At 43.1% G+C, this 20610-nt stretch overlaps 2 protein-coding genes across 4 annotated transcripts; both read right to left on the bottom strand.

Annotated features, from left to right (window-relative positions):
• Positions 1 to 241: 241 nt before the first annotated feature.
• sestd1 (SEC14 and spectrin domains 1) lies at positions 242 to 15121 on the bottom strand. Its single transcript, XM_061970964.2, has 19 exons — positions 14959 to 15121; positions 14613 to 14685; positions 14430 to 14538; positions 14253 to 14343; positions 14060 to 14173; positions 11226 to 11339; positions 11063 to 11151; positions 9238 to 9293; positions 9027 to 9110; positions 5318 to 5475; positions 4923 to 5045; positions 4654 to 4848; positions 4421 to 4535; positions 1866 to 2028; positions 1703 to 1784; positions 1490 to 1612; positions 1158 to 1349; positions 988 to 1091; positions 242 to 905 (listed from the first exon to the last, which is right to left on the bottom strand). The coding sequence occupies exons 2-19, from the start codon at positions 14683 to 14685 to the stop codon at positions 692 to 694; spliced, it is 2199 nt and encodes a 732-aa protein (XP_061826948.1). The 5' UTR covers positions 14959 to 15121; the 3' UTR covers positions 242 to 691.
• Positions 15122 to 16138: 1017 nt separating this feature from the next.
• LOC133613429 (organic cation/carnitine transporter 2-like) lies at positions 16139 to 19713 on the bottom strand. Of its 3 annotated transcripts, none has more exons than XM_061970965.2 (10): positions 19466 to 19713; positions 19048 to 19224; positions 18885 to 18988; positions 18420 to 18574; positions 18190 to 18361; positions 17855 to 18124; positions 17576 to 17790; positions 17292 to 17489; positions 17095 to 17230; positions 16139 to 17047 (listed from the first exon to the last, which is right to left on the bottom strand). In XM_061970965.2, exons 1-10 carry the CDS (start codon positions 19670 to 19672, stop codon positions 16948 to 16950), a joined length of 1734 nt encoding a protein of 577 aa, XP_061826949.2. In that variant the 5' UTR covers positions 19673 to 19713; the 3' UTR covers positions 16139 to 16947. The 3 variants fall into 3 exon arrangements, with proteins under 3 accessions (XP_061826949.2, XP_061826950.2, XP_061826951.2); XM_061970966.2 differs by having other exon boundaries at positions 16139 to 17032; positions 19466 to 19710; XM_061970967.2 differs by having other exon boundaries at positions 17292 to 17474; positions 19466 to 19710.
• Positions 19714 to 20610: the final 897 nt, after the last annotated feature.

Here is a 20610-nt window from a genome sequence, read left to right as displayed (position 1 = left end):
ACACAATGTCAAGAGAGAAGGCTGCAATGTTGATAATAATGATACAAATGTATACATGTATAAGATTTTTTAGCCTATTTAAAAAAAAAAAAAAAAGTGAAAGTAAGTGACCACTGCCAGCAGGGGGCGTTAAAAAAATGTTTTCATCAAAACAGGCTCCAGCACCCCCTGAAAGGGACAAGCGGCAGGAAAAATGGATGGATGGATGGACAAAGTTAACAAATTTAGACAAACGTATTAAAAAAAAGCATCTTTATTCTGATGTCACAATAACGTCATGAATATTCATGTAGGGGAGGAGCTCAAGCAGGCAAAGTGGACACATTCAACATTTGAGTAGGTTTCAAAAAAGTCAAATAAATAACTGTCAGCCCAGCAAATGGCCGTAGTTCACCTCAGTTCCGTGAAGGGAGGGGCCGGAGAGGGGCGTAGGTTTGATTCCCACGAACGCCCCGTCACTAAGACGTCATGGCTCCTCGAGTAAGGCCACGCTGACCCCCTCCTGAGCGCCCGGCGTCATTCATGAGTAAAAGTTGACACGAAGAAGGGGGTTGGGGGGGGCACACGGGCAGGAGGCGTGGTCAAGCCCCACCCTCCCGTCAAAACAAGGAGCATGCTGGGAAAGAGGTCGTTTTATGGAAGCGAACAAACGCAGCTGTTAGCATCACTTAGCTAACCGGCTTACAACCGCTTAGCGCTCCTGCTCTGGTGCCTCAACCCGTGGCTCCGCCTCCTCCTCCTCCTTTTCGCTCAGCTCTTCCCCGATGACGTCCAGCCCGTGAAGCCCGTCCCCCCGCTCGCAGACCTCCGACTCCTGCCGCCGTTCCTCCACCAGCAGGAGGCGCTCCCTGACGCACTCGGCCGCCGCCGCCGCATCGCCCTGGCTCCCAAAGCACTGCTCGCTCCTGATGGCACACACGCAACTCCGCTTAGTGTGTGTGTGTGTGTGTGTGTGTGTGTGTGTGAGAGAGACAGCCATGCACGTACCCATCAGGGAAGATGACGGGCATGCTCAGTCTATCCAAAAGAGTTTTCCCTGACGAGTCGACGTCATCCAGAGACTCCGCCTCCACATGCTGCTCCCGTAACACCTGACGCACACGTTAGCAATTAGCAGCGAGCTAGGTTGTTGAGGTGACCTTTTTAGAAGCTCTCACCCTCTCAGCAGCGTCGTGGAAGTCGAGGGCGAGCTCCAAGCGGTGCTGCCGCTCGTCGGCGCTGACGCTGAACTGCTTCCACACGCGGTTGAGTCTGGGCAGCGTGTCGCCGGACGAGCGCGTGGTGCAGCGCAGAGACTGACACAACACCACCGTCGCCTGCAGCAGCTGGCGGCCGTAGTCGTACGTGCTCTACAGGTGAGGAGAAGGAAAGGGAGAGGGAGTCAAACGTCTCAAAAGGTCTTGAAGGAGTGACACTTGGCGGCAGGGTGGGCGGAGCTAACAGGACGCTGGCAGACCATGTGACACTTTTCGCCTACTTCCTGTCTCACCTGAGCCACGTCCACAAATTTCCTGTGTTTGTCCAACATGGACTTTGTCTCCTGGGAGTCGTCGCCAAGTCTCACGTGCGTTTTCAACAGGGCGTCCAGCAGCTCGCCAAGCCACTCCACGGACTACACACACACACGAACACACACACACACAAAGGTGTATGAGAAGACGCGCACGTGTGAAGGAAGCGTCATGTGATGTCTTCTTGCCACCTGCAGAGCATCTTCTTCACATTTGAACAACTGGACCATCTGCAGCATCTTCAGCCTCCTCACGTCCACCATGTCCTCACACCTGACACACACACACACACACACACATATGACACTCCTGGTCCACATTATTACGCAAGAGGAGGACGAAGGCGAGCGGGACCTCTGTTTGCGGAGCTGCATCTCCTCCATGACGGCGTGGATCTGCTGGACGTTGTCCTGTTCTCCCGCCGGACTCTCGCCCTCGTCCTGGGGCCACGACGCTTGGCCGCACATGGGCTCCAACAAGAGCGCCCCCTTCTCACGCAGGGAGGTAAGCCCCGCCTCTGCGGGGAAAGCAAAGAGGGGAGGGAACGTCAGGAAGCGGTGTCACTAGGGCTGAGCGATTAAACGATATCGATATATAATCGCGATAGACAGACACGTAATCGTATCAATAAAAAATGCGTTCTATAAAACGTTTTTATGTATTTTATTTCTTTGTTAGACGAAACCGGAAGTTGCGAAGCAAGGTTGGTTGCATGAACAAAGGCACACGCTCTCTGGTAACACAGGAAGCGATCACTTATCAGTGGGAGGGACACGCTAACGGCCAATCAGGTGACAGTATGAAAGTATTGTTGTAGCAAAACTATTTGCAAATGCGTATCTCAATATGCGTGTAATAAGATTTGTGTGTCCGTGTACTAGTTTGTGTGTCTGTATCTCAGTCTGTGTGAGTGTAATCCGATTCACGTATCCGTGGACTAATTTGTGTGTCTGTATCTCAGTCTGTGTGTGTGTAATCCGATTCACCTGTCCGTGGACTAATTTGTGTGTCTGTAGCTCAGTCTGTGTATGTGTAATCCGATTTGTGTGTCCATGTAGTAATTTGTGTGTCTGTATCTTAGTCTGTGTGTGTAATCTGATTCACATGTCCGTGTACTAATTTGTGTGTCTGTATCTCAATCTGTGTGTGTGTAATCAGATTTGTGTGTCCGTGTACTAATTCGTGTGTCTCCATCTCAATCTGTGTGTAATCAGATTTGTGTGCCCGTGTAGTACCGTAATGTGTGTGTCTGTATCTCAGTCTGTGTGTGTTTAATCAGATTCACGTGTCCGTGTACTAATTTGTGTGTCTGTATCTCAATCTGTGTGTGTGTAATCAGATTCGTGTGTCCGTGTACTAATTCATGTGTCTCCGTCTCAATCTGTGTGTGTAATCAGATTTGTGTGCCCGTGTAGTAATTTGTGTGTCTGTATATCAGTCTGTGTGTGGGTGTGTGTGTATGTGTAATCAAATTCACATATCCATGTTTTAATTTGTGTGTCTGTATCTCAATGTGTGTGTGTGTGTGTGTGTGTGTGCGCGTGTGTAATCAAATTCACATGTCCGTGTAGTAATTTGTGTGTCTGTATCTCAATCTGTGTCTGTAATCAGATTCACATGTCTGTCTACTAATTTGTGTGTCTGTATCTCAGGCCATGTCTACCGGTACACTAAGTCGTTTAACCCCTTAAACGAATAATTATTTAGCCTAAGCCCCGTTTCGGCCACACCAAATCATCGTTTAAAGTTCCCCTCCTTGGATAATTTTTTACACGGGTAAGTGCGCCATCTATTTCTTGAATCTTAGGTCCTTTAATGTGTGCAGCAAGCTGTTGGAGATATTTTATCAGTCTGTTGTGGCCAGTGCCCTGTACTTTGCAGTGGTTTGTTGGGGTAGCAGCACCAGCAAAAGGGACTCAAACCGGATTGATAAACTGATCCGGAAAGCCGGCCAAACTATTGGCACGCAGTTGGAGGCGTTTGTGTCAGTGAGGGACAGGATGACACTGGACAAACTGCTCGCCATCATGGACAATCCTGCCCACCCACTCCACCTGACAATTGAGGGACAGAGGAGTTCCTACTCCAACAGGCTCCTTTAGCTTCGTTCCCACAGTGTTCGATTGAAGAACTCCTTCATTCCGCACTCTATCCAGCTGTATAATCACTCGCCATACAGCAATAGATGATATCTGTCTATTACTTGACACCTGACATGTTAGCTATTTCTCTTTGTTTTTAATGTCTATTTTCTGCTGGATTTACTCTCTATTTTATGCTGCAGCTGTCACATATACTGTAATATTGTCGTCATGTTTGTACATGGTCATTGTTATATTTTGTATATATGATATATACATAATATAATATATCAGTATATATAATATACTGTACATATATTATGTAAATATTACGTATATGTTATATTTATATTGCTATATTTAGTCTATTTATACCTGCATTGTCCTTTCCATCCTTACACTTTCCATCATTGTAACGGAGCTACTGTGTGGAACAATTTCCAGTGTGGATCATTAAAGTTTGTCTAAGTCTAAGTCTAAGTTTACATTTTCACATTTTGTTACGCTTTATGAAGCATTTCTTACATACTCCTTATTTTAAGAGCTCATTGTTAAGTGTTCAATGTGATTTGACTATTTTGTTGACATTGTTTCTGAGTGTTTTCCATGCTTGTGTTGACATTTCCTTTCTGCCTATATAGCTGAGGGGATTATAATTAGAATGTTTATTTTTAATATATTTTTCTTCTGGTCCATATTTTCGATAGATCATAAAAGTCTGAATAATTATCAATATTGACCGATACAAAACACTGATATCATGATACAGTTTTCAACCATATCGTTCTGTTCCAGGCGTCACAGCTGTTTTTTAGAAAAAGTACTAACCTACGCTCTGCAGCTTCTCCTCCAGCAGCTTGAGGTTCTGCTGAATGGCAGAGCCGTCCGCTGGCGCCACGTCCGCACAGAGCATGCCCAGTAAGCCATCTAGCTGCTGAGACAGCTGGGGCACGACACACACACACACACACACACACATATTTGAAGTGTCAGTGGACCACCTTGGTGCATAACGTGAGCTACGATAAGCGAAGACAAAAGTTGGCGCTAAGTTAGGTCACCTCCTGCGCGGCGCCGTGGAAGCCGTGCGCCGCCTGCAGGACGTTCTGCCGGCTCTCCAGTTGTGCCGCCTGCTGGTAGCAGACATCGCTCAGCTGCTGCTGCAGCGCCTTCAGCTCGGTCGCTTCCTCCTCCTCGCCGCCGCTGAGCAAGGCGCCGATCTGCTGGTTCAGCTCCACGAAGACGGCAAACCACTCCTGCGCGTGCACGTGTCAGTATGTGTGTGTGTGTGTGTGTGTGTGTGGGTGTGTGTGCGCGCGTGTGGACGTACGCTGTGCTGGCTTTCGATCTCCTCGTGTTTCTGCTGCAGGGCTTGCGCCGCTCGCATGGAGTCTCCGATGGCCTGGTGGGTCTTTAGCAGCTCAGAGCCTGGACCCTGCAACCATGTGACCACCTGGCGAGACACAGAGAGCAGGGTTTCACTTCCTGATGTCTGGTGTGTGTGTGTGTGTGTGTGTGATTGTATTTGGCAGGTCAGCAGTGTCTTACACACACACACACACACACACATGCATGTGTTATCTAGAACTAGGCCACCCCTACCCCCAAATCCTCCAGGCTAGCGACCGACATGCTGAGGTTACCATGGCAACCCCAGGCTCCTCTCCAAGATTGCACACTTTGTGTGTGTGTGTGTGTGTGAGACAGGAAGTGGCCGCGTGTCACCTGCATGACTTTGGCGTGGATGTCGTCTAGCTGCGAGCGCTTGTTGCGTTGACGACACACCTCCTGGTAGCGGGTGTATTGCTCCCTGAGCGAGTCCAGCAGCTTCATGACCTGGGGCTGGGCCAGAAGCTCCTCCTCCATGGGCCGCCACGTCGGACCTGGAGGTGGAGACAAGGCGATAAGGTCCGGGGCGGCGAGGGAACATAGGGGGCACGTTAAAGCTTCGGTCGGCAGTTGGCAGAGAGACTCCATGGCTTATCTGGACCGGAACCAGGCCGATCAGCATGTCGGGGAAAACACCGCAGGGGATTTGATCTTGTTCTGAAGCAACCTACTTTGATAACAAGCCCTCACTTAGGGCCTGATTTACTAAAGCAATGGTTCTCAAACCTTTGTTTCAAAACACTTGGCTCGCCAAGTACCACCATAATGACAACATTAAAATACAGTAGTGTAGTAGACCTAAGTATTCATTAAGTACCACCATAATGACAACATTAAAATACAGTAGTGTAGTAGACCTAAGTATTCATTAAGTACCACCATAATGACAACATTAAAATACAGTAGTGTAATAGACCAAAGTATTCATTAAGTACCACCATAATGACAACATTAAAGTACAGTAGTGTAATAGACCAAAGTATTCATTAAGTACCACCATAATGACAACATTAAAGTACAGTAGTGTAGTAGACCAAAGTATTCATGAAGTACCACCATAATGACAACATTAAATACAGTAGTGTAGTAGACCAAAGTATTCATGAAGTACCACCATAATGACAACATTAAATACAGTAGTGTAGTAGACCAAAGTATTCATTAAGTACCACCATAATGACAACATTAGAATACAATAGACCTAAGTATTCATTAAGAACCACCAGTAGTGTAGTAGGTCTAAGTATTCATTAAGTGTCACAATAATGACAACATTAAATACAATAGTGGCCTAGTGGTTAGAGTGTCCGCCCTGAGATCGGTAGGTTGTGAGTTCAAAACCCCGGCCGAGTCATACCAAAGACTATAAAAATGGGACCCATTACCTCCTTGCTTGGTACTCAGCATCAAGGGTTGGAATTGGGGGTTAAATCACCAAAAAAATTATTCCCGGGCGCGGCCACCACTGCTGCCCACTGCTCCCCTCACCTTCCAGGGGGTGAACAAGGGGATGGGTCAAATGCAGAGGACACATTTCACCACACCTAGTGTGTGTGTGACAATCATTGGTACTTTAACTTTAATAGTGTGGTAGACCTAAGTATTCATTAAGTACCACCATGATGACAACATTAAAATACAGTAGTGTAGTAGACATAAGTATTCATTAAGTACCACCATAATGACACCATTAAAATACAGTACTCTAGTAGACCTAAGTATTCATTAAGTACCAGCATAATGACAACATTAGAGAACAGTAGCGTAGTAGACCTAAGTATTCCTTAAGTACCACCATAATGACAACATTAGAATACAGTAGCGTAGTAGGTCGCAGTATTCATTAAAAACAAGTGTATTTAATATCGGCCACTGTAACATTACACACAGTTTGAACAGTATCACTGTGTTCGAATATTTAGTTAGGTGACTCTTTGGCGCACCACTAGATGGCGCCTGCGTACAACAGTTTGAGAATCACTGTACTAAAGGTTTGTGCGTACTAAAACGGGTGCAAACTTGATAGCACTTGCAAAGCTTGTTCGGATTTTTTTGAAATCTGTTTTTTTCCAGCTGACTTGTTTACACCGCAAGTCAAATATGATCACACAGGTCCCAATGTGAAAGCAAAGGAAGTTGGTCGGATTCTGTAAACGAACAAGGAAGTGACTACTACTACAAAATAAATGAAAGTCGCCACACTTTAAAAATTAGTGTTTTTAACGAGAAAATTAACCAAAATTATATGCAGTATGAATGGATATATATATATATATATATATATATATATATATATATATATATATATATATATATATATATATATATAAATATATATAAATGCCCATAAAATGTGGTAGATGTCTCCAGCCCTTTTGAAAACAGCAAAATGCCACAGGTAGGAGCATGATGACATGGATGTGCAGTAAATGAGTGTCTCCATGGTGATGCCCCGTATATTACACGCAAAATCCTCATTTGAATAAGGCGGTTTGCACCCCTTTTCAGATGCTCACGCAGTCTTAGGAGATCAAACGCCCACTAATACCGTAAATTCCATACTATAAACTGCTACTTTTTTCCAAAGCTTTGCACTCTGCGGCTTATAAAACTGTGTGGCTAATTTATGGATTTTTCTTGGCTAAAGACCGTAATGTTTTGTGTTCAATAGTTTTCAGGAAACCCAAGCCGAGGACGAGAATGGTGTGTTATTGCTTGTGCTGTGGCACCATTTTTTTGGACAGGTTCCCTCGCTGCAGGTGAAAATGTACTGCCTGTTTTAATGCCTTGAACCGGAAGTAAAACCGTTCATAGCATTTCTGCTTGAAAGGATTCTTCATTCGTCGCTCCAAGCAACGTTTGTAAGTTTTACAATATAACTAAAACAATTTCTACTTACTAACCCGTCCCAGGTGTGATGTCTGTTGGAGTGTTTTCATGAATATTTGTGCGTGCTATAGTAATGTAATGACTCTAGTGTTGTTAGCATTAGCTAATATGCCAATCCATTGTTTCACTTTCACAAATTCCTCAGTAAATTCACCAAAATGTCACCGTGGTGTTATTGAGTCTGTTTAGCTGATTGGGAGAGCTAGCTTGCGCAGCTAGTGGGTCCATGACGATGACTTCTGTTTTGTTTGATCAGCCGTTTTACTGCCGTGTTACAGACACAGTTTGGAAACACTTAAGGTATGTAAATAAAAATTTACAGAATAGTTCTGTGTAAATAACTATTTTGACAACGTACATATCTGCTACTTATAGTCTGGTGCGGCTAATACTTGGAAGAAAAATACATTTAATTTAGTGGGTGCGGCTTATATACCGATGCGCTCTATAGTCCGTAAAATGCATACCGTATTTTTCGGACTATAAGTCGCTCCGGAGTATAAGTCGCACTGCCCGAAAATGCATAATAAAGAAGGAAAAAAACATATATAAGTTGCACTGGAGTGTAAGTCGCATTTTTGGGGGAAATTTATTTGATAAAAGCCAACACCAAGAATAGACATTTGAAAGGCAATTTAAAATAAATAAAGAATAGTGAACAACAGGCTGAATAAGTGTACGTTATATGAGGCATAAATAACCAACTGAGAACGTGCCTGGTATGTTAACGTAATATATTATGGTAAGAGTCATTCAAATAACTATAACATATAGAACATGCTATACGTTTACCAAACAATCTGTCACTCTTAATCGCTAAATCCCATGAAATCTTATACGTCTAGTCTCTTACGTGAATGAGCTGAATAATATAATTTGATATTTTACGGTAATGTGTTAATAATTTCACACAGAAGTCACTCCTGAGTATAAGTCGCACCCAAACTATGAAAAAAAATGTGACTTATAGTCCGAAAAATACGGTACATAAAAGTACTAATAAGTACACGCTACTTTAAGATCACACACACTGTTTAGCGCAAAGTATTTGGATTTTAGTAAATCAGGCCCTCAATGTTTACATGCTGGAAATACACACCCGAACGAGCTAAACTACAACAAACTAGCATTAGCATGTGAGCGGCATCTTCCTCACCTCCCTGTCCTTGTCCTCCTGCTCCTCCTCCTCCCTCAGAGCCGTTAAAACGTCGCTGCTGCAGCTCGGACAACAGCTCGTGACCTACACACACATGCATAAAAAAAGAGATGAAAGTGTGTTTGAGGAGGATGGTACCATCAACAAAGAGTCCTTTAACACACACACACACACACACACACACTTCTAATTAGGTTAGAGTCATATTCACCAGTCTGGAGGACAGTCTCTGGGTCAAAGGACGGCAGGAGGACACAGTCAGCTGACCTGCACACACACACACACACACACACACACACACACACACCAAACTATATGTAAAATGCTAAAAGAAAGGCCCTAGTATGAGTAGAAATGAGGGCGGCACCAGACGATTATTTCCAGAATTTATCCATCGATAATTTTTTCTGATTAATCTGCTTTTTTTTAGCAGAGTGGTTTTACGAATGAATTCCCCCAAAATGTTCTCGTGTGTATAAACTTTAAATGCAGGTTGTTTGGACGGGATACAAAAGTGCTGTTCTAAGTGCTTGTGCTTTGCTGCTGTGAAACGTCACTTCTAACTTGCAAGCAGGTGTGTTCTGCTCAGGGTTTATATTGCCAACTCCGATACCAATCATCCGCAAGTGAGATCAGCTGATACCATGATATTGACTGTAAATGTCATGATTTATTTATGGTGAGTGCTATTGACTACATCAGTGCTTCTCAAGCTAGTAGCATCTCGGAAGTATCACCATAATGACCCATATTAAGATACAGTAGTGTTGTAGACCGAAGTAATAATTACTTAGGTCTAAGATACAGTAGTGTTGTAGACATAAGTAATAATTACTTAGGTCTACTATACTACCGTATCTTAATATGGGTCATTATGGTGGTACTTAATGAATACTTAGGTCTACTACACTACTGTATTTAAATGTTGTCATTATGCTGGTACTTAATGAATACCTAAGTCGACTACACTACTGTATTTTATTGTTGTCATTATGGTGGTACTTAATGAATACTTAGGTCTACTACACTACTATATTTTAATGTTGTCATTATGGTGGTACTTAATGAATACTTAGGTCTACTACACTACTGTATTTTAAGGATGTCATTATGGTGGTATTTAATGAATACTTAGGTCTACTACATTACTGTATTTTAATGTTGTCATTATGGTGGTACTTAATGAATACTTAGGTCTACTACACTACTGTATTTTAATGTTGTCATTATGCTGGTACTCAATGAATACTTAGGTCTACTACACTACTGTATTTTAATGTTGTCATTATGGTGATACTTAATGAATACTTAGGTCTACTACACTACTGTATTTTAATGTTGTCATTATGGTGGTACTTAATGAATACTTAGGTCTACTACACTACTGTATTTTAATGTTGTCATTATGGTGGTACTTAATGAATACTTAGGTCTACTACACTACTGTATTTTAATGTTGTCATTATGCTGGTACTCAATGAATACTTAGGTCTACTACACTACTGTATTTTAATGTTGTCATTATGGTGATACTTAATGAATACTTAGGTCTACTACACTACTGTATTTTAATGTTGTCATTATGGTGGTACTTAATGAATACTTAGGTCTACTACACTACTGTATTTTAATGTTGTCATTATGGTGGTACTTAATGAATACTTCGGTCTACTACACTACTGTATTCTAATGTTGTCATTATGATGGTACTTGGAGTGCCAAGTTTTTTCTGAGGTGGTACTTGGTGAAAAGAGTGAGAACCACTGCTCTCGACTCTTATTTATCTCCTTGTTTTTATTTAATAACTGCTTACATTCTGCTTTTATGGGATTCCATCCACACGTCTGTAGTTTCAAGATAGCTTAGCGTTAACATGTTTTCTTGTGGCCATTCTTAATTTTTGCATCCTTTCTTCGGAGCCCCAGTGATAATAATACTTGTTGGAGGCTCACAAGACGAACACAGTTAGCAGTAATGTGACTAAGCAGTTAAGTGATCAGTATTGATTGGCATCAGGCGGACATCAAAGCACCTACTTGTCTTTGTCGGCGCTCTTGTCCCCGTCATTAATGATTGACAGCTCGTCCAGCAGCGACGTCGACTCCTTGGTGAACTTCTCAAACACCTGCCACACGTGCAGGGGGAGTTCAGTCGCCATGGCAACAAGAATTGAACGTGTGAAAAGTGGAACTTCCTGACCAGTCGCTTGCCGAGCCAGTCGCTGTGGTCGTAGTCCAGACTTCCCCCAAAGTCGTCCGTCAGCTGGGAGGGTTCGATGTACCGAGTCAGCTTGTTGGCCGAGACCAGGATCACCTGGCAGGACAGGCAGAAGTCACACCTTGAATGCGCTGCGTTTCCGAGATAATCTGTGGCCCATTTAGGTGAGAAGCGGGTCACCATGGCGACGAGTGTGGTCCGGGGGCGGAGAAGACGATGACCGACAAATCTGCTGCAGCTATCGATTATTTTAGTAATCGAGTAATCTTAGTTTGTTCGGATAAAACACACTTTATAGCCTCAAAACAAATTTTGGGGAAAATAGTTGAAAGAAACAAATTACATTTACTTGCCATAACCTTCATTACCTTGTATTTACCATATTTTACCTTCTATATTTCCTGTTTACCTTTTATTTACATTCTATTTAACTTATTTTACCTTCTTTATTCTTTTTTTAACCTTTTATTTACCTTATTTCATCTTTTATTTACTTATTTTACCTTCTATATTCCTTTTTTACCTTATTCTACCTTCTATTTAACTTATTTTACCCTTTATATTCCTTTTTCTACCTTTTATTTAATCTTCTATTTATCTTCTTTTACATTTTATATCCTTTTTTTTATTTTTTAATTACCTATTTTTACCTTTTATTCACCTTCTTTCACCGTTTGTTTACCTTCTATATTCCCTTTAACCGTTTGATTTACCTTAGTTTACTTTCTATTTAACTTAGTTCACCTTCTATTTACCTTCAAGTTAACTGATTTTACATTTTTATTTCCCTTTTATCCACCTTCTTTTACCTTCTATATTCCCTTTTTTACCTATTATTTAACTTACCGGTATTTTACCTTCTATTAAACTTCTTTTACCTTTTATATTCCATTTTTACCTTTTATTTAATCTTCTATTTAACTAATTTTATATTCCCTTTTTATCTTTTATTTACCTATTTTTTAACCATTTATTTACCTTCTTTCACCTTTTGTTTACCTTCTATATTCCCTTTTTGTCTTTTATTTACCATAGTTTACTTTCTATCTAACTTAGTTTACCTTTTATTTACCTAATCTTACCTTCAAATTACCCTATTTTACATTGTATTTACCTTTGATTCAACTGTGTTTACCTTCTATATTCCTTATTTTACCTTTCATTTACCTTCTTTTACCTTCTATTTAACTTATTTTACATTTTATATTCCCTATTACCTTTGTGTACATTTTATTTACATTCTTTCACCTTAAGTTTACCTTCTTTTACCGGTACCTTTTATTTACCTTAGTTTACTTTCTGTTGAACTCATTTTACCTTGTATTTACCTTATCTTACCTTCAAATTATATTGATTTATTTTTATTTATTCCGGCAGACAGACATATATAGCAACACTTCATCACTCTTTGTAATTTGACAGACATGCAACGACACCCACTGAAAAGGGATACGGGAAAAAAAAGCAAGAATGCTTATCCATGTCCCGCCCCTAATTTACAATCAACTTACAGTATATGTTGATTATATAGTCCAAGTTTCAACAAATTAACTTATTTTAACTTCTATATTCCTTATTGTAGCTTATATTTACCTCTTATTTACTACCGTTGCCTTCCATTTACCTTATTCTACCTTTTGTTTATCCTCTTTAACCTTTAATTTACTTATATTACCTTCTATATTTCTTATTTTACTTTTACATTTTATTTACCTTCTTTTACTTTTCATTTACAACCATTTTTTTTTAACCTTCTACTTAGCTTGTTTTATCATCTATTTACCTTTTTTTAAACTTGTTTGTCACCTTATTTTTCCTTTAATTCACCTATAATACCATCTATTTACCTTTTATCATCTTTTACCTTTTATTAGGGATCGAGTCCCTTTAGGACAGAGGACCCTATTGTATTTCTAGCGTTTTATTATTATACCGCCGCCTCTTTGAGTTGTAATTTGACCCCCTTAACATGCTTCAAAACTCACCAAATTGGACACACACATCAGGACTGGCAAAAATTGCAATCTAATCAAAAAACCAAACCCCAAAACTCAAAATTGCGCTCTAGCGCCCCTTAGGAAGAAAACACAGACAAAACTGTCTGTAACTCCCAGTAGGAATGTCGTAGAGACATGAAACAAAAACCTCTATGTAGGTCTCACTTAGACCTATATTTCATACACTGACAACCCCCAGCAAAAATCAACAGGACGTTTGCAATTCCCCCTTCAAAACAAAAGTTGCGTAAAAACAGTCACCTTTTTTCAAACATTATCTCCTCTGAGCGCGTTTGTCGTGTCGGCTTCAAATTAGCACAGGAGAGAGATTGAACCCTTCTGATTAAAAGTTGATGAAAGAGTTTTAATTACTGCTCCGGTTTGGATTTTATGAGCCCTAAAAGTTGGTCCCGTCAATCGCTGCTTGCAGCTTTAACTCAACTTGTTTTACCTTCTTTTATGCGGTGCAGTTTTTATCCAGCGCTACACTCCTTAAACGTAAGTGTACTTAATTCCTGAGTGCACGGACTGTGACGGTGTAGTGCTGTCACAGTCACTGTACTGTCATTGCACACTTGCTTACTGCAGTTAGTCCCTCCCCTTCTGCAATGTAGCCATGATGGCATCTATAAAGGGTAGCAACCATTTTGGCCGCAACACCAGTGCACTGCATTTGAATTCAGCCCTTGAGCACTCAAAGGAAGCGCAAGTACAGATGTGCACTGTGCACCAATTTATAAAAACACAGCTAGTAACTACTTGTAAGACCACTTAGAGGGCGGAGCTGTGAGGAGTGAAGAGGATTGGCTGCTGACTGACCTCAAAGCCCAGGCGGTCTTTCTCCTTCCAGAAGCAGAAGTGCGTCACCTTCTTATCCCAGAATTCATCGGGCTTCACCACGCACACCAGCGACACCTCGGCCGGGATGACGTTCTACGAGGCGGGGGCCACACTTTGTTAGCATGGTAGCACTTTAGCGCTTATGTCCGTGGGGGGGGGGGTGCGCTCATACCTGCAGCATGAGCACCACAGTCTTGACCGTGTTCCACTGCGACCTGCGGCCGTCCACGATGACAGTGAAACCCCGCGCCTTACACTTGTCACTGACAACACACACGTAGCACAACTTCTTTTTACACTTTAATGACTGAAATCTTGTCTGTGTGTGTGTGTGTGTGTGTGTGTGTACCTCGGGATGCTGAGTAGATAGTCCAGCGTGTCGCTCAGTTCCTCCATGCTGGTCTGATCCGAGCCAAGGGGGATGGTCAGGATCAGACCACTGCGCCGGTCTTTGCCGCCTGAAAGACATTTTTCGGGGAATAGTCACAAAATGTGCGCTTTTCGTTTAAAACGTGTGTGTGTGTGTGTGTACCTGACAAGAAGGCCAGCTTCTTTTTGAGGACGGGCAGGATGCTGCTGGCTTCCATGCTAACTTGCTGAGACATCTGTCCACACACATTAGTGAACCGGAAGTTGACAAAAGAAGGTCCACAAGAGTCCGGAACTACAGTAACATTGTTCACCAGTGACCTAATCACTGTAGTTTAAGTATCAATAATCATTCAAGTGTCTTCGATGGGACTCGGTTTGCTTCGGCTGAGCTCGGCCCACAGACACAATGACCTACATTCACGAGCAGCCGAACCCTCCCGTCTCCGTATCGATAACTCGGCGATCAATCGGTAACGACTATCGAGCTGTTATGGTCTTTGTTTTACCTTTCAGTCAGATCTTTGGCATCCTGCAGGCGTCTGTCGGTCTACCGGAAGTTTCTGGTCGCTCCAGCGGTTCCGCTCCAGATGTTGGGCGTTTTTTCCCCCCCCGCATCCAACAGGGCGAAGATTAGCGGCTCCGCTCTGCTAGCTGCGAGGCAGAAACAGGCGGCACTGCTGTTCGCTGCTCTGCGCATGCGCGAAGAAGCGCCCAGAGAGGACCGTGTTTTCCGTTTGAGTGCTCTTCAAAATAAAAGTCTGGAATACATTTTCTGTGATTTGACGATTAATTTGTGTCTCTGTATACATTGGGTGTTTATATAAGTATGTATATATGTGTGACAAATCTAAATGATTTCATTCACGTCACAACATCAAGGACGAATGTTAAAAGCATGGTGTTTGTGTGAATATACAAGCAAGTAGCAAATATACACTTCAATATACTATATAGTAGGTTCACTGTCTTTTGTTTGAGGCTGCTTCTTTGACCTTTCATCTGCCCGAGGTGCACATACTATGTGTCTTCTCAATGTCTCTCTTGTTGTGAGAACATTATGAAACTGTTATAGCTATTTCTAATCACTGCACAAGAATGTTGACTCTCTAATCTTGCAAACTCAAAACTAATATTAATATAATAATTACACATCCCATAGCTTTAATTAGGTACACAACTTCCTCTTATCAACAAATAGCTCCATTCCAGTCGGACTGTTGCTGTTGTGTAATAATATTTATATATGCATATATATAAATTGTTGTAATAAGTGCAATACTTCCAGTACAAACACTTCGTAAGGCGCAACATTGCCTTTATATATACATATATATTTATATTTATACATAAATTGTTGCTGGTGTGTAATAAGTGCAATACTTACAGTATAAACACTTCGTAAGGCGCAACATTGCCTTTATATATACATTTATATTTATATTTATATATGCATATATATATATATATATACATATACATGTGTGTGTGTATACATATACACACATATATACAGGTATTATATATATATATATATATATATATATATATATATATATATATATATATATATATATATATATATATATATATATATATATATATATATACTGTATATGCGCCGATCTACATTTCTGCCAGTGGGTCCTCGGTGTGTGTGTACTAAAAAAAAATAGACATTCAACGAAGTTAATATCCCATATGATTTGTGGCTTTATTATTTCTTAAAACGGACCAAACTCGCCACAAAATTAACTACAGCAAGATTGATTTGTCAAAAAAAAATTAAGATTGAAAGTTGCCATCAATCCCACGTGGGTGCTCGGCATTGTCCGTGGGTGCTCGGGTCCCAAAGCACCCACGGGAGTTTCTGATCACACCACTACTAAACAAGACACAAGTGCCGCCAGAGCTAAAGAGCTGTTGTCAACTGGCTGCTTAGCAACAATTAGTATGGGGAACATATTCACCATTAATTAGTTGCTTATTGACATGCAAATTAGTAACATGGCTCTTAACTAGTCATTATTAAGTACTTATTAATGCCTTATTCGGCATGGCCTTATTATAACCCTAACCCTCTAACCCTGACCCTCTAACCTTAACCAAATAACTCTAAATTAAGCCTTTATTAGTTAGAATATGTTCCCCTAGTGTCCAGATAACTCTAGATTAAGTCTTTGTTACTTAGAATATGTTCCCATACTAAAGTGTTACCAAAAACATATAACTTTGTCTTGAATTTGAAAAAAAATAAACATTTTATTTTTCACTAAAGAAGGGTTCGGTGAACGCGCATATGAAACTGGTGGGGTTCGGTACCTCCAACAAGGTTAAGAACCACTGGTCTAGATTTTCCAATAAACATCTCTGTTCAATAATTTAAAAAAAATTACATGAAGAGCAGCCTTGAGGCTTTGGTGGCGCCTTGTCGCTATCTAGTGGACAACATTAGACGGTGCCGTCCAGCCTTGACAGAATGTAGTCCTCGAGCTGGGTTAAAAGTGACTCGTATAGATGATCTCTGGTACTGATGTTTGATCCTCAGCTTCTTTCCCATCATGCTTTGCACCACAGGTACACCTGAGAAGAGGAGACCTGTGTGCTTACATGTCACGCGGCTAACTTGTGCTAGCCACACTCACCCCTGCGTGGTGGCCATCTGCTCTATGGTGTCTGGAAGCGGCCTTCTGAAGGTCTCGGGCAGGAGGACGCACAGGAGAACACTGAGCACCATCAGACAACCCACGATGATCCACGGCAGGTACTGATTGAACACGGCTGCAAGACAGGAACGCCGCGTGAGAAGGTCCGCCGGGAAGATCCGAGGGCTGTGACTGACCCAGCTGCAGCAAGTAAGGCGACACTGAGGAACCCATCCTGGAGAAGGTGGCGCAGGAGGCCACGGCCGTGTTCCGGATCACTGTGGGGTACAGCTCACCACTGAAAGTGTACAAGACGCTGAGGCCAGCCAGGACGCCAAATTTACCCACCAGAACCAAGAACAAGGTCACATTTGGATCGCCTGCGGAAAGAGGAACTATAAACTGAGTCAAAAGTCCTTCAGTGCACTTTGTAAGTACATCAGTCCACGGCGACTGTTGAGAGTCCGTCACTGCGCCTCACTGTTGACGGTGATCTGGATCAGCAGCAGCGCCAGTGCCCCCAGCAGGGAGAAGCTGATGATAGACAGGCGGCGATGAAGACGACGCACCGCCAGCCAGCTCGCCGTGTACGCCGGCAGCTCCACGACCGACACCAGGAAGTAGTTGAGGAACGGGTTTCCATAGAGGCTGGACATGTTGAAGGACACGCCAAAGTAGCTGACATTGAGGGAGAACCTAACAAAAGGCAAGAGCGTGAACCGTGGCGGTCGGAGGACAGATGGACGCCGTGGGAACCCACCAGACCAGCCACAAGATGAGTGTGACGTAGCGAACGTTCCGAGTCTTCAACAGGTCCAGAAAACCCACAGACTTGTGGCTCGCCGGGGTCTCCACCTGCAGAGACTTTAGGTGGTTTGGACCAGGACCGCAAGGCGTACTCACCTCGGGGGGGTCGAAAATGACTTGTGGCACTTCCACGTGGTTTTCCAGTGCCGCGGACTTTAACAGAACTTCAGCTTCTCTCAGACGTCCACGAGACACCAGCCAGCGAGGAGACTCAGGCAGGAACCTACACAAGTGGCTCAGGTCCAAATGGAGGGCATGGATGTGGCAGTTTCAAGAAGAGCCTCTCACCACCAGAGCGGAACACAGGCCAGACCAGGCAGGCCCAGGATCGGCGCCAGGATACGCCAGGTTGGGAGCAGGTAGGCGGTGCCGGACAGCAGCAACATTCCCAACACGTAAAAGAAAGGCAGAGACAGACTGCAGAATAGAACTCTTGTTGGACCCATCAGGATCTCGGAGCCTGCACACAAACCAGCGTGTTTTGGAATCTTCCCGGACCGGGAAGTAACAAGACGGACCGAGCACGAAGGCCACCACGTAGCAGCTGATTTGTCCCATCCCCAGCATGAAGAAGAGGACGGTGAAGACCTCCCAGGAAGGCGCCAGTGCCAAAGCGCCGCTGAAGATGCTCAGCAACGCGATGGAACCCAACAGAACCGGCTTCCTGCCCAGCCTGAAAACGCGAAATACATTTTTTGTCAAATGACCTGAGGAGGAGCCAGAGCAACACATTTGACTTTAGCATTCATACTACCCAACAAGACTAGAAGAGGACGTACGTTACAGAAATCTGACCCGACAAGGGTGACATCTTAGGTTGGACACTGTTAGCATGTTAGCATTGTTAGCATTCATGCTAACCAACAAGGCTAGAAGAGGATGTACGTGACAGAGATCTGACCTGACAAGGCTGACATCTTAACTTGCTAACACTGTTAGCGAGTTAGCATTAAAGCCAATCAATAAAAACCAAAAGATCGTACCTGTCAGAGATCTGACCCGAGATGAAGCATCCGAACAGTCCACCCAGGAAGTAGACGACAGAGGTAAAAGGTGCTTTCCATTGGTCCTCACACACCAGACTAAACTGAGGGCGAGATCATGTGATCATGTGACTAAGATGAGGACGAGGAGCAGCAGCAGTACCTCAGTGACCACAGTGGACTGGTAGTGCTCTTTGCTGAAGGTCCAACCGTCCTTACAAACTTCCTGCTTCAGCTCCGACAGCAGGACCTCTGGTCCTGGTACCGGTGTGCTCTGGTTCTGGATGAAGTCCGGCTCAAAGCGTCGACAAGCGCTTTGCTCCCAGCGTCCTTCCACCAGCTGGGCGGCAACACCCGGTTAATGCCTGACCAGTATCACGTCCAACTGAACCGGTTCTAGCCAGACTCCAGTCCAGGAAGGAGCCAAAGGCTAAATAATTGGCTAACTTGTGAAATTCAACAGAACTGAAATGGTTGAACTCAAATACCAGTGATGGAAAATAAAAATGACAATAACCACAGAACAGGAAATGGTACTTAGTCATAATTTGAGCCAGACAATTGAAGAAATATATTCTGACCTGGACTGGGATGCTAGCCTGGATCCAGCTCTGGCTCACGTTGGCGGGGATCCGGCAGGTGTGCGGGGGCGTGGCCAGCAGAAAGAGGGGGCACAGCAGGTTGTACCCCGTGGGGAAGACGGCGAAACACAGCAGGAAGAACACTCGCCTCTGGTAAGGACCCCAAGTCCCCAGGAAAGACACCACCAGGTCTTCGTAGTCCTGCATTGTGGACTCCTTCTTTACGCCGCTAACGTCCACAATATCAAGTCGGAGTCCTTTTAAGTGGTCCTCACTGACTCCTCCCCCCTAACTCCTCCCCTTTCCTCACCTGACACGCCTCTTATAAGGACAGTAAGACACTGCTTTAATGAATGTTCACCAAGCTAGTCACATATTAGTTGATCCAGTTCAGTCCGGTTCCGGTCTTCCATCAGAACCTCATCAATGATTCTCGTGTCCCATCTACCAATGAGCAGGACCTTGGTCATCAACAAAACCCTTGGTGAGTCAGCATTTTCATGCTCATTGGCGCGACAAGAAGTGTCGTGTTGCTGACGTCACAGTAACAAAATATTTTTACTTTTGTTTTCACGCCTGTAAATGTACCAGCTAGCTGCCGCGTGGCGTCGCTACCTATCATTTGTGCTAATGTAGCTAACAGGGGGCAGTAACTGGATAAATCAAGCGTGCCTAAGCTAGTAGGGGCAGAGTGCCATTGACATTGTTGTGGATGGCAACAGGAGCGAAAACACCAAAAATGATGGCACTGTGTGTTGCAAAATACACCGTGTCATAATAGAATAATCTTACACAAGGAAGTTTTACGAGTTTGACAAAAAAGTTTTTACCTTGACAATAAAGTAAACCGCATGAAAATCGCAGTTATGACTTATTTCTAATACACAACGCATTGCCTTAAATGGGAAAGTGGACCTGGCCAAGATGGCCGCCGTGTACATTTTGCTTAGCATGGCGCTAACGAGTGCCACCTTGATTGATGGACTCTATGGAAGCAAATGTCTCCATAGAAAAACTATGTCAACATGAATAATGGGTTCCAGCCTGGTCAAAAGTTGACATTTTAATAAAAGTTGATACACAAAAATAAGTACTGCATATCGAACAAACCCAACAAAAGGGTGATGGTTCCACGTTCTGTTTAG

This window comes from Nerophis lumbriciformis, linkage group LG13, assembly GCF_033978685.3.
Source record: "Nerophis lumbriciformis linkage group LG13, RoL_Nlum_v2.1, whole genome shotgun sequence".
Classification (NCBI taxonomy): Eukaryota; Metazoa; Chordata; class Actinopteri; order Syngnathiformes; family Syngnathidae; genus Nerophis; species Nerophis lumbriciformis.
This window is presented reverse-complemented; position numbering and strand designations above follow the sequence as displayed.